This window comes from Ascoidea rubescens (assembly GCF_001661345.1).
Source record: "Ascoidea rubescens DSM 1968 unplaced genomic scaffold ASCRUscaffold_15, whole genome shotgun sequence".
Classification (NCBI taxonomy): Eukaryota; Fungi; Ascomycota; class Saccharomycetes; order Ascoideales; family Ascoideaceae; genus Ascoidea; species Ascoidea rubescens.
The window spans coordinates 216797-230139 of NW_017962927.1; the positions used below are offsets into that span (position 1 = coordinate 216797).

Genomic DNA, 13343 nt, shown 5'->3' on the forward strand with positions numbered 1-13343 from the left:
AATCAATCCAAACAAAAAAATTGAAAAAAAGCCAGCCATATGGATCCGCAATAGTCTACATTACATTGCTGTATCATGCCGGCACTCGCACAGCTCCAAACCACATGACTTATGTTCAATCACATTCGTCCAATCCCGCTCGGTGTTTTCGGCATTCAAAACTTATCTTCCGCCCGTCGGCTTTTGCTTTTGCTTCTAATGTCTTGTTTGAACCTTCTTCTGTTTTTTGACTCTCCGGAATATATTCTCCTAATTTTTACTATCTTTCTTGCTTTACTAAAATTCGCATATTTAAATTCACATATTTAAATCCACCATATATCTCTTATAAACAGGACTTTATTCACATAACAATTGTTCTCACTTAAAATCCTTTCCTTTCTTTTCTTTTCCCAGTATTTTCATTCAATTAGTCAATTGTATCATCATTTTATACTATTATTTATTTTTTATCTTTCTTTATAGAATTTAAAATAGTCTTAAAAATGGGCTCAATTTTATAGTTTGCGCTAAGTTTAATTTAAAAACACCTTTAGTTTCATTACTATTTCCTTCATATAAATATATAAATATACATATATATATATATGATTATATAAAATTTAATCAATTCAATTGTTTAATCTCCAATTATCTCAAAATATGAAATCATTTAATAATACTGACAATTCAAATAAACTTACTTATCTCTTCATAGATGACTTGTTCTATTTGTTTCCATTTATATTAACTTTCATATTTCTACTAACAAAAAAATTTAATAATAAATATTTCAATAACAATAACAATAACAATAACAATAACAATAATCAAAATCAGCTTTTATTAATTAAAAAAATCAACTTTAATCCATTTTTCTCAAACTCAAACTTTGCTTTTCTAAATCAAAAAGAACCCTTTTTTATATTCATAAATCCAAATAAACTCGATCACTTTAAATTATGTTTGGAAATCCTACTTCTTTTGTCCCAAGCAATTTCTCAGCTTTATTTTTTAATACTTTTATTATTATTTTTAAAAAACAACCCATCAGAAATTGATATTAATAACAATCTCAACAATAATTTTGCTTTTAAATTCAAGTTGAATACTGTGATAAATAGCATAATAAATCTGTTATTCTGGTTGTACTTATTAGCAATCACTGTTTTACGCTTGAACATATCTACATCTTCCAAATATAATTCTCTGTCAACCCTTATAAATAACCAAAATCACTATCTAAATTACATTCATAATTTCAATCGCTATAAATTACTTTGGTTGGTTTCTTTCGTTTCCTATACTATAATACTTTTCCCATCTTTTTTTCAATTTAAATTTTCTTTATTCCAATTATTAAACAATAACGCTAATTTCAATCATTCGTTTTTCTTTTATTTCACATACTTTAAAATTTTCCAATTTCCAATAGTTGTTTTTTTAAATTTCACACTATGGATCTCAAAGATTTGTTGTTTTGCTTACCCAATTTTCATTAAAAACTATTATCTAAAATATTGTCCTGAACCTTTATCCAATTTATGGCAATTAATATCTTATTCCTGGATAAACGATATACTTTACCTAAAAAATGGCTTTAAAACAAATAATATTCTGTTTTCAAATGATACTTTTGATTTGAATTTTAATGATTATTCAATAAATATTATGAAAAACTCCAATTTCTTTGACTTATCTTTTACTCAAAATGACAATAACCATGCTACTTCTGTTTCTTTTATTCTCAATTTTTTACTTAGCTCGAAAAATTTATTATTCCAGCAATTTTTCTTTGCCATTCTAGAATCTTTTTTAATTTTTATTCCTTCATTAATGTTTAGAAAAATCATACAGTTTATTGAGGATTATGATAAATCTTCAAATAATGATATTAAACCAATTTTACTTTATATCATGATAATGTTTGTTGCAAAATTGACAAATTCAATTTGTGCAAACTATAGTTTATACATTGGAAGAAAAACTGGTGTCCATATGAAGACTTTAATTATAAACCAGATATACACAAAATCATTAATTAAAAAATGCAATGGTTCACAAAATGGCTCAATTCTGAATCTAGTCTCCATTGATACAAATAGAATCAGCGAAGTAACTTGTTATTTGCAGTGCTGGTTATCTTGTTCATTGATGATAATAATAGCCGTTTTCTTATTGTTCAACATATTGGGTTACAGTGCAATTGTTGGATCATTAATCTTAATGTTACTATTTCCTATCAATTATATTATTGCAAGAAAAATAAACAAATACTCTAAAAACTTTCTTAAATTTTCTGATTTGAAATTTTCAAAATTGAATCAAATTTTTTCAAATATAAAAATTGTTAAATATTTTTGTTGGGAATCAAATTATTATAATAAAATTAGAGAAATTCGATCTTTTGAATTAAAAGAATTAAATGGAAAATTCTTCTTTTGTTGCTTATCATCCTTTTTGTTTTTTTTAACACCAACCATTGTCACCTTTTTTTCTTTTTATTTTTATGTCTTTTGGCAGAACAATGTTTTAACTCTCTCAATTGCTTTTACAAGCTTGAATTTATTTTTTCTATTAAAGAATCCTTTAGACCAATTTAGCCAAATGTTTAATACAATAGTTCAAGCAAGAGCCAGTCTAATTCGAATTATTGCATTTATGAATGAGCAAGATACAGATAAGTACTTGCAGATATATAAAATAAAATCGAAAAATGGTATATATGATAATCATAATCATAAGTTTAGTAAACTTTTTAGTGATAAAAATATAATTAATAATGTTTGCAGGAAAGATATAGTGATAGGATTCAATAATGCAACGTTAAAGTGGGAAAGTGGATTTAAGTTGGATAATATAAATATAGATTTTCAAAAAGGGAAATTAAATGTAATAATTGGACAGATTGGATCAGGAAAGTCATCGTTATTATTAGCATTATTAGGAGAAATGAAATTGGAGAAAGGTGAGATTTTTTCATTGCCAATTTTTAATGATATTAATGAAAATATATTAAACTCAATAGTTGGTTATTGCTCTCAAGACCCATGGCTAATTAATGATACAATCAAAAACAATATACTAATGGGATCCGGGTTTGATTCAAAGAGATACAAGCAAGTGATATATAATTGTGGGCTAATTAAAGATATACAATTGTTGAAAAAAGGAGACTTAACTATAGTTGGTGATGAAGGAGGATCATTATCTGGGGGTCAGAAACAAAGAATATCGTTAGCAAGAGCAATATATTCTAAATCAAGTCTTTTGGTATTAGATGATATTATGAGTGCACTTGATGCTGAAACTAGTCACTGGTGTTATGAAAATGCAATTTGCCATGAATGGAAAACCAGATACAATGAAAATGCAAAGTGTAATAATAATGAAGATGATTTATTGAAAGATAGAACAGTGATTTTAGTTTCACATAATTCCAAATTGGCTTTAAGCAAAGCTGATTGGTGTGTAGTAATGGAGGATGGAGAGGTTAAGGCCCAAGGAATACCAAAGGATTTAACTAACTATTCAATATTCAATAACATGTTGAGCAAATCAATAAGACAAAACTGGAAGCAGAATATCAAGGAGGATAATGAGATAAATCGAGACTCAAAATCGAGGAATAATTTAGTTTTTAAAAGAGAAGAACTGGATGGGGATCTGGTTAACCTTAATATTTCAAGAGAATTCATCACCAAACATTTTGATGAGGAAAATTGTTTGAATGAAGAAATAGGGGCAAGCAAAATTGGTTATTCACTATTTATTTATTATTTGAAAAATTTTTCTAATTTGAGAATTATAGGATGGATAGTAGCGTTATTTATTGGATCTCAATGTGTTAGTGTTTTTCAAACATGGTGGTTAAGCAAATGGTCGAGTGATTATGGTGATGGTGATGGTGATGGTGATAGTAAAAGAAGTCATTTAATGATTACTTATATTTTAGTTTATTCAATTTTTGGTATTTTTTACTCTATTGTTTCAACCTTCAAGTTAAATCTTGTTTTGAACTATGGATTAAGGGCATCCAATCGACTATTTGAGAAAAGTTTCAAGAATATATTAAGGGCAAAAATTGAATTTTTCGATAAAACATCATTAGGACAAATAAGTAATAGGTTTTCAAAAGATATTGAGACGATTGATCAGGAGCTACCGATTTATTTTGAGTCGTGTTTAATGAGTTTAATTGAATGTTTAATCTCGTTGATTATTATTAGCAGTATATTGCCATTATTTATTATTTTTTTTGTGGTTGTTGTTGTGGTGTTTTGTAAGATTGGGAAGGTTTATTTAAGAGTGTCTAGAGAGTTGAAGAAAAAAGAATCAGTTACAAGATCGCCAATCTACCAACAGTTGAATGAGAGTTTGAATGGAGTGGTTAGTATTCGAGCATTCAACTTGGGGGCATATTTTATCAAGCAGATGTTTGAAAAAAATGATAGCAACAATCGGTATTTTTATTATCTTTGGGTTTGTAATCGATGGTTGGCATTTAGAATTGAGACAATTGGCAGTTTTATTATGTTGATGAGCTGTTTTTTAGTTTTGGGTGGAATTAAAAAGGAGAAAATTAGCAAGAGTTTGGCAGTGTTATGTTTGAATTATTCTATTGGTATTACGGATCGGTTGTTGTGGGTTATTCGACAGTATAGCAATGTTGAGATGAGTATGAATTCAGTTGAAAGATTAAAAGAATTTGAAGATGTTGAGCATGAGGATATTGATTTTAGTTATAAAGATGGTTGTTATGAAGATGGGGTTAGTGAATGTTGGCCAATAGATGGAGAAATTGAATTTCAAAACATTTCAATGAGATATGACAAAAATGGGGAATACGTGTTGAAAAACTTGAGTTTTAAGATTGATAAGAACGAGAAAATTGGAATCGTTGGTAGAACAGGAAGTGGGAAGTCTAGTTTGGTGAATTGTTTGTTTAGATTTAAAGAGATTGAAAATGGGGATATACTAATTGATAAGAGGAGCATTAAAGATATTGGAATGAAAAGGTTGAGGGAAAATATTCAAATTATTCCACAAGATTCCAATTTCATCAAGGGGATGAGCATTAAAGAATTTCTTGATCCAGGCAGCAAAAGCAGTGCAATTGAATTGACAGAATTTTTAAAAAAGAATAGGTTCAAGCTGAGCAATACATATACATGGGAAAGAGAGTTGGAAAATGAGAAGATCCGATTATCGAATGGAGAAAAGCAATTTCTTAGTTTCTTGAGAATATTAAGGTTGAAGAAAAAACCCCAAATCGTTATATTCGACGAAGCAACACTGTCAATTGACTCTTCCATCGAGCAGCAAATCGATGGAATTCTTCAGAACTCAGTGTTCCAAAACTGCACAGTGATCACCATTGCTCATCGCTTGAAGAGGGTGATGGAGTGCAACAAAGTGATGGTGTTGGAACAAGGGCAGGTCATCGAGACTGGAGCACCCACAGCACTTCTCAAAGATTCCAATTCGAGGTTCCACAGGCTCTGGCTGCAAAGCAACGAGCTCTTGGGTCTGTGTTCCAGGCCCTGAGCCAAAGCAAAAAGCAACCCAATTCCAGTTGTCCCAATGCGGAAGTGCACAAAATATATGAAAATCAGAGCCGGATCAGAGACAGCCCCAAACCACCCCAGTGGGTGCGATGCGCGCCGCATAGCACGCACGTTGCACGCAGTCCACGCACAGGACACAGGTGCTGCAGTGTCCAGAACCACGGGTCTACCAGGAACTGCCTATATGCATAACCCTGCGTGTCTGATCGTGCCGCTGCAGAGCGCTCGTGGTCTATATGAGACCACGCATGGGGTATCTGCCGCCATTTCGGGCAACTACCCGCGCTGGCCGTCGTTGGTGCTGCTTCGCGGAGAGAAAACCGGCTTCGCGCGAAAATCTGACCGTGCGAATTTCCCAATTGGGCCCAACCTTTTAAATTTGGCAAACCATCCTTTTTGGCCAAAGGAAAATAAAATTTTTTCCTACTTTAAATTGCAATATACAAAAATATAATACTATGCTAATATCAAAATTTAAAATTCCAAAAACAGGTCAATGGTGAAACGCACAACAAGATGATATTCAAGTAATAGAACTGCTGAAAAACAGGATAGCGATATTTTCAAGACTTTCTAACTTCAATTATGTGGATTAACAGCCTAATTCAACAATCTACTTTTGAGTCACGTAATTAAATACAAAACACCTTTTATCAAACTGTTCTAATTCCCAGTGTGTTAGAAAACTAGGAAATACTCGCTGCTAACTTATAATAATATTAACTTACAGCCAATATAATCAGTTCTAATCAGCAAGGCTGAAAAAGAGAGCACTGTAAAAAATTTCACAACTACTTGTCCATCAACTTTTACACAGCAACCAACTATTCAACCTCCACTTATCTATCCATCATATATATATATTACAACTATATTGTACTATACTTATATTGCTACTATAACATTCGTATAACACTACTACTGTGCTACTGTCGTGCAACTATAGTATAAATATATTGTCTCCCTACTCTCCCACTGCTATCTTACTCAGATCACTATTATACTGACTTGCCACATACAAGTAATTTGAGCCTCTAATACCAGATCATATCAACTACACCAAAGCCTATAACTCATAGCAAATAATTATTAATCACAACAAACCTACTTTTACGCTTGTTTGGTAAACAATCGTAATTACCTAAAATTCAGAACAGTTCATTGTTATATAAAAACAGATAAATCTTTCTTGATTGTTTTTTTTTTATATTTTTTTTTTAAACATTGTTGTTCTTTTAATCTTGTCTTATTTCTTCTTCGACTATTGTTTTGTATCCCTATTATTAATATACTATATCTATTCTCGTTTATTATATTTTCATCTCTTCCAACTATTCTAACTGCTCCAACTATTCTAACTGCTCTAACTGTTTTATCTGTTTTATCTTTGTGCTAATATACAACTGCTTAATAATGGTTGCTCCCAATAAAGAAGTTATTAATCATAATTATAATCATAATCATAATCATAATCATAATCATAATTATAATCATAATCATAATCATAATCATAGTCATAATCATAATCATAATCATAATCATGATCATGATCATGATGATAATGATAATAATGTGAATAATGAAAATGAATTAAAATTTACACTAATGTTTAATGCTAATAAACCAATTTTCATAAACATTTTACCTGGGCCTTATCAGTTTTTGGAGATCAACCAAATCTTTAAACTACAAAGAATCAATCATAAAAAAAGTCTAGGCAAATTGAAAAAGTCCAATAATTTCATCATCAACAATCTTAGAAATGGCAACAACTTGAATAAATTTGCGTTGTTGAATAACTTTTTAAAGAAGAATCCAATTAATCTTGATTTCAACTATATCAACTTGGATATCGATCCAATAAATTTTAAAAAAACTTCAATTGATTATAACAAGTTTATTAGCCATTTACAGAAGAGCAATTTTAATTTAATTACAATTGATAATAGTAGTGATGATTCTAATGCTAATGCTAATGCTAATTCTAATTCTAATTCTAATTCTAATTCTAATTCTAATTCCAATGATGATGATCAAGATTGTATTGATTATAATCAATTGAAGAATTTCATACAGGATAACTTTAATAAAATATCTAAAAACCCTCCAAGAAAATCCAAATCATCCAAATCATCCAAATCATCCAAATCATCCAAATCATCAAAGATATTAAAGAATTCCAAGATAATAAAAGCCCACAAGGGTTCTTCAAGTTCTAAAAACTCGCACTTGAAAAACTTGAGATCAAATATCAACGAAATGATTAAAAATGAATCAGCCAAATTAACAACTTCTTCATCTTCTAGTTGTCCTAAGAACTTCATTCAATCCAATGAAAACTCTTTAATATCTAGTAATAAACTTGTGTCTACGATTTAATTTTCTAATTTTTTTTTTAATTTTTTTTCTATTTTTTCTATTCGTTTTTTTCCCCTCTTTTCATCTGGTTTAGTTAGATACTGATAATTTTTTAATTTCATGTACTATAAATATAATGTGAACCATTATTCTTTGATTTTCAGTGCTTTATTGTGATTAGATGAACAAAATTTTAATTTTCAATTTTTTAAAAATACAGATGCAAAAAATGCAAAAAATGCAGGAAATGAAAAAATGCAAAAAATACAAATATACAAAAAATACAAAAGAAATATAAATGTAGTTGATGGATAGAAAGTAGAGGATGTTTGTGATATAAAAACATCAAAGAGATTGCAAATTGCTTCTTCTGGTTCTTTTTCTTTTTCTTTTTCTTCTTTTGGTGGATGTGTGCGGATTGAGTACGGATCATGTGATTGAATTTAATAAAGCACGGATCTCCGGTGGATTTTGACAGCGATTGAAAAAGAGATTGTAAAGAGATTGTAAAGGGATTGTAGATTGCAAAGAAATTGTAGATTGTAAAGGAAAAGTATTGAGATAAATAACATATTCATATCATGGCTATAAAGTATTTGATATTGTTATCGAGACAAGGAAAAGTGCGATTGTCGAAATGGTACAATACGCTATCGCAGAAGGATAAGACAAAGATTATTCGAGAGCTAACGGCTGTTATATTATCACGAAGAGCAAAGATGTGCAATATAATTGAGTATAAGGATTACAAGATCATCTACAGAAGGTATGCGTCGTTGTTTTTTGTTGTGGGGATTGATAATGAGGACAATGAGTTGTTGGTGTTGGAGATTATTCAACGGTTTGTTGAGCAGATGGACAAAATCTACGGGAATGTGTGTGAGTTGGATATAATTTTCAATTTCCAAACAGCGTATTATATACTTGACGAGTTGTTGTTGGATGGACATTTGCAGGAGTCTAGTAAGAAAGAGGTGTTGAAGCGAGTTTCGCAGCAAGATCAAATGGAGGATGCTGATCAATTAAATAGTGTTTTAGCTTAATCAATGAATATGAGTATGAATATTTATATTTATATTTCATATCTTATACCCATCATTAGTTAATGATTATGAATGGATTGGAAATATAGTTTTTCGTTTGATTTTTGATGGTGGTGTATTTCTTATACCGTGATGAGTATTATATATATATGAGATGAAATTTAAATCGAAATTGAAAATTAATGCAGATTTGGATCGATCGAAAGAAAAAAGCGAGTAATCGATTAATATATTGCATATAATTTACTATCATTCATTATAAGTTGTTATAAATTGTTATAAATTGTTATAAATTGTTATAAATTGTTATAACATAATATAGTATAATATAATACAATATGTCAGGAGTATTGGATCAGATTCTTTTAGAAGATGTATGCTAAATTTCATTAACATGATTATTATATTATTTTCAACTATTTTTACTTGTTTTCAATTATTTTATTTTCAAATGACATTATAAATGCTGACACAAACTAGATTGCACGAAACTGCCCACAAGAATTCTTAGATTATCATAAATGTGTTTCTCAAAACCACAAGAATGGGAATGCAAGTGCTTGTGTTGAAAACCAGAGAAAGCTAACATACTGCATCAAGAACAATGTTCCGGCGTTTAAGAAAATCCAGGAAAACTGTTTGGGCAGGCTAAAGGATTACGAGGGCTGTTTGTTCAAGAGGCAACAGCAGATGAAGGACAACGAGATCAATACCGATAAAAGTCAGAATAAAATCATCACTTGTGTGAACGAGTTGTCGTCTTTGCGATTATGCTCCAAAAAAGCAGTGGACGAGAAATAGCTGGGTACAATCATGTATATAGCCCTACAATACACTGCTCGGCCTGCTCGGCCTGCTCTGCTTGCTCTGCTGTGCTGCCGATGCTGTTTGTGACTCAGCTGCCCAGAACCGGACGTGCTTCCGCTACTGCTTCCGCTGCCTCTGCTGTGCACACGTGACCCGGTTGACACACGTGCGCGGTTCTGTTGCTTCCGCGTGCGGGCTGCCGACAATCCGCGCACGGCGTGCTGCCGGCGCCAGTACTGCGGCGCGCGCTGTGATTGGGCTGCTCGGGCGTGCTGCTTGGGCTACTCTGGTCCAGCGGGCGCGCGCCGGGGCCCGCGCGTGATTGGCCCGTGGGTGGGATGCGTTGCAGGGCTGTCTCAGCAGTGTTCCCGCGAAGGACCCACGTTGGGGCCCGCCGGCCGTGGCGACTCGCGCAGCTCTGGCGGGGCCGAGTGAGCTGCAGGATGTGGCGAGTGAGCAGCGTCTGCAGAAGCATTAAAGCTGATTCACCGACCTGGCTCTCCAACCTCAGCTCTCACCTCAGCTGCTGGAACCATTCGTCTTATAACAACAAATAACAACAAATAACAACTGAACCATTTATCTGTCCTATCCAATTGGCTATCTCCATATAAAAACCTGCTTGCTCTTCCTTTCTCGCTGTTTTCTTGTCGTTTTGTTCTATTTCTGCTTCAATTCTACTAGCTCTATTCTCGCTCTGATATATGATATAATTCTCTCTCAAGGTTGCTTCTTCATCTCTCGAAATTGTTTTTTTGCTTCTCACTTGGCCTCTTTATTAACCATTCATTATCCCTTCAATTATTTTCTTTCTTTCAATTCCATTCCACCACTCCACCACTCCACCACTCCAAAATCACAATCAATTAATTACTTAATCACTTAATCACTTAATCACTTATTCACTTATTCACTTAATTATTTATTTAATTGCTTATTTAATTACTTTTTTTAACCATGACTGTTAATAAACCTGATGAAGAGGCTTTTGCTTCTCCTTCTCTCAACAGTGACTTCAATTCCTCCACTGCTTCTTTATCAAGTTTATCTCAATCTCCCAACGACGTCAACCCCAAGTTATCTGGCAGAGTTCTTTTCGCCACAACTATAATCCCCAACCAAATCTACAAAAATACCTCTTCTCAAACAAAAAACGACTGGACCATAAAACATCTACGTGGAAACTCGGCCCTCTACTCCTCCTTTTACTTCCTAGATCAACAAACTGACTGGCAAACCCACCTAATCGCTTGGACTGGCGAACTAATTCCTCACGACAAATTTTTTACAACCTCAAACAACTCTAACATCAACAACCCAATCCCCACCAACAGCATTGACGAATCTGACCCTTTATATCTCACCGAAGACGAAAAATCGGACATTGAATCTAAAATCAAAATCGCCAACAACACCCAAAACATCCATCCCATCTGGTTGCTAAGAAGAGACCAACAAAGATGGAGAAAATACGCTGAAAACGTTCTATGGCCTGCTTTCCACTATATCCAACCAATTCCTTCTGATGGCAAACAAGAAGAAGAATGGTGGCACGACTACGTCAAATTCAACGAGGCCTACGCTGCTAAAATCATCGCCCTCTACAAACCTGGAGACATCATTTGGATCCACGACTACTACCTCCTCCTCCTCCCCCAATTGCTTAGAATGAAACTCTCCGACGCCTTCATCGGCCTCTTCATCCACGCTCCTTTCCCTTCAAGTGAGTACTTTAGATGCTTATCAAAGAGACAAAGCATCCTCGATGGCATGCTAGGCGCAAACAAAATCGGCTTCCAATCCTACTCCTTTGCAAGACACTTTATCTCAAGTTGCACAAGACTCTTAGGCTGCGAAGCAACCCCAAACTCTGTCAGCGCCTACGGCTCCTACGTCAATGTAGACGCTTTGCCCATTGGTATTGACTCCTTCAAAATCGAAGACAACGCCTTCAACACTCCAATCATCGACAAAAAAGTTCACGCCATCAGATCCCTCTACGAAAACAAAAAAATCATCATTGGCAGAGATCGCTTGGATACTGTTCGTGGCGTCATTCAAAAACTACAGGCCTTTGAAATGTTCCTATCAATGTACCCTGAATGGGTTGACAAAGTCGTTCTCATCCAACTATCCTCCCCAGCTTACCTCCACGAAAATGCTAGCTCCTCTGTTGAAAAGGACGTTCAAGAACTAGTTGCCCACATCAACGGTACCTATGGCTCATTGAACTCAACTCCTGTTCAACACTACCAAATGAGAGTCGCCAAAGATGAATACCTAGCCCTCCTAAGAGTTGCTGATCTAGGTCTAATCACCTCCGTTAGAGATGGCATGAACACAACCTCCTTGGAATTTGTTGTCTGCCAAAAATTCAACAAATCCCCCTTGATTTTATCCGAATTCAGTGGAACTGCAACTGTATTAAGTGATGCTCTCCTAGTCAACCCCTGGGATTCAGTTGGCGTTGCAAAAATGATCAACGAATGCCTACTAATGCCCGACCAAAAAAAATCTTTAATGCAACAAAAACTATACCACCATGTAACCACCAACACAATCCAAAACTGGACCAACAAATTCCTATCCCATCTAATCGACGAACTATCAAAGATTAAAGACCACAACCACTCGACTCCCGCTCTCGATAGACCCTCACTATATTCCCACTACCAATCATCAAACAAAAGACTATTCCTATTCGACTACGATGGCACTTTGACCCCCATCGTAAAAGAACCCTCGGCCGCTATTCCCTCCATTCGTCTATTAAACATCTTGAACAAGTTGTCTCAAGATCCTAAAAACCAAATTTGGATCATCTCAGGTAGAGACCAGGAATTCCTCGAACAATGGCTTGGAAGCCACAACAAAAAACTAGGTTTATCCGCTGAACATGGCTGCTTTATGAAACTGATCAACTCCGAAAATTGGATCAACCTTGCTGAAAGCGTTGAAATGAAATGGCAGGAGGACCTTATAGAAATCTTTACCTACTACACCGAAAGAACTCCTGGCTCCTTTATTGAAAGGAAAAAAGTTGCCTTGACTTGGCACTACAGAAAATCTGACCCAGAATTTGGCGAATTTCAAAGTAAACAATTAAAACAACACTTGAATGATACAATTGCTCAACAATATGATGTTGAAGTTATGAGTGGAAAGGCTAATATAGAAGTTAGACCTAAATTTGTCAACAAAGGTGAAATTGTAAGAAGATTAATCACAGAATACAAATCAGATATCCATAATGATAATGATAACAACAGCTTTTCTCAAAAGGTTTATCCTGATTTTGTGTTCTGTTTGGGTGATGACAAAACCGATGAAGATATGTTTAAATCGCTTAACGATATTGAAAAAGATTGGTTTTCAGATAAATCTGGCACTCACATTAAAAACGAGTTTTCTAATTATGGTTTGTACCCTACAACTGTTGGTCCAGCTTCAAAGAAAACCATTGCAAAAGCTCATTTAGTTGATCCTAAAGAGGTTTTGGATACTCTTGGTTTGTTAATTGGTGAAGTTTCCATCTTCGAAACACCTGGTACTGTCTCACTAGATGATAGAGGCCATTTAAAGAAATAAT

At 33.6% G+C, this 13343-nt stretch overlaps 6 protein-coding genes across 6 annotated transcripts; all 6 read left to right on the forward strand.

Annotated features, from left to right (window-relative positions):
• The first annotated feature begins 47 nt into the window (after positions 1-47).
• On the forward strand, positions 48-372 carry ASCRUDRAFT_117060 (uncharacterized protein). The gene has a single exon (XM_020188848.1). It carries the CDS (start codon positions 112-114, stop codon positions 307-309), a length of 198 nt encoding a protein of 65 aa, XP_020045147.1. The 5' UTR covers positions 48-111; the 3' UTR covers positions 310-372.
• A 270-nt stretch (positions 373-642) lies between these two features.
• On the forward strand, positions 643-6625 carry ASCRUDRAFT_9916 (uncharacterized protein; the record flags this gene model as incomplete). Its single annotated transcript, XM_020195272.1, has 2 exons — positions 643-5376; positions 6578-6625. The coding sequence occupies 2 exons, from the start codon at positions 643-645 to the stop codon at positions 6623-6625; spliced, it is 4782 nt and encodes a 1593-aa protein (XP_020045148.1).
• Positions 6626-6959: 334 nt separating this feature from the next.
• Positions 6960-7925, forward strand: ASCRUDRAFT_9917 (uncharacterized protein; the record flags this gene model as incomplete). Its single annotated transcript, XM_020195273.1, has 1 exon — positions 6960-7925. The coding sequence occupies one exon, from the start codon at positions 6960-6962 to the stop codon at positions 7923-7925; it is 966 nt and encodes a 321-aa protein (XP_020045149.1).
• A 342-nt stretch (positions 7926-8267) lies between these two features.
• On the forward strand, positions 8268-9295 carry APS1 (Aps1p). The gene has a single exon (XM_020193921.1). It carries the CDS (start codon positions 8624-8626, stop codon positions 8945-8947), a length of 324 nt encoding a protein of 107 aa, XP_020045150.1. The 5' UTR covers positions 8268-8623; the 3' UTR covers positions 8948-9295.
• Positions 9286-9619, forward strand: MIX14 (Mix14p; the record flags this gene model as incomplete). The annotated part of the gene is made up of 2 exons (XM_020189453.1): positions 9286-9321; positions 9428-9619. Coding segments are annotated over 2 exons (228 nt in total), but the record flags the coding sequence as incomplete, so codon positions are not given.
• Positions 9620-10711: 1092 nt separating this feature from the next.
• TPS2 (trehalose-phosphatase TPS2) lies at positions 10712-13342 on the forward strand (the record flags this gene model as incomplete). Its single annotated transcript, XM_020190864.1, has 1 exon — positions 10712-13342. The coding sequence occupies one exon, from the start codon at positions 10712-10714 to the stop codon at positions 13340-13342; it is 2631 nt and encodes an 876-aa protein (XP_020045152.1).
• Position 13343: the final 1 nt, after the last annotated feature.

Coding starts and splice junctions, on each gene's coding strand:
- ASCRUDRAFT_117060 (XM_020188848.1), top strand. CDS start 112: ATGTTCAATCACATTCGTCCAATCCCGCTCGGTGTTTTCGGCATTCAA.
- APS1 (XM_020193921.1), top strand. CDS start 8,624: ATGTGCAATATAATTGAGTATAAGGATTACAAGATCATCTACAGAAGG.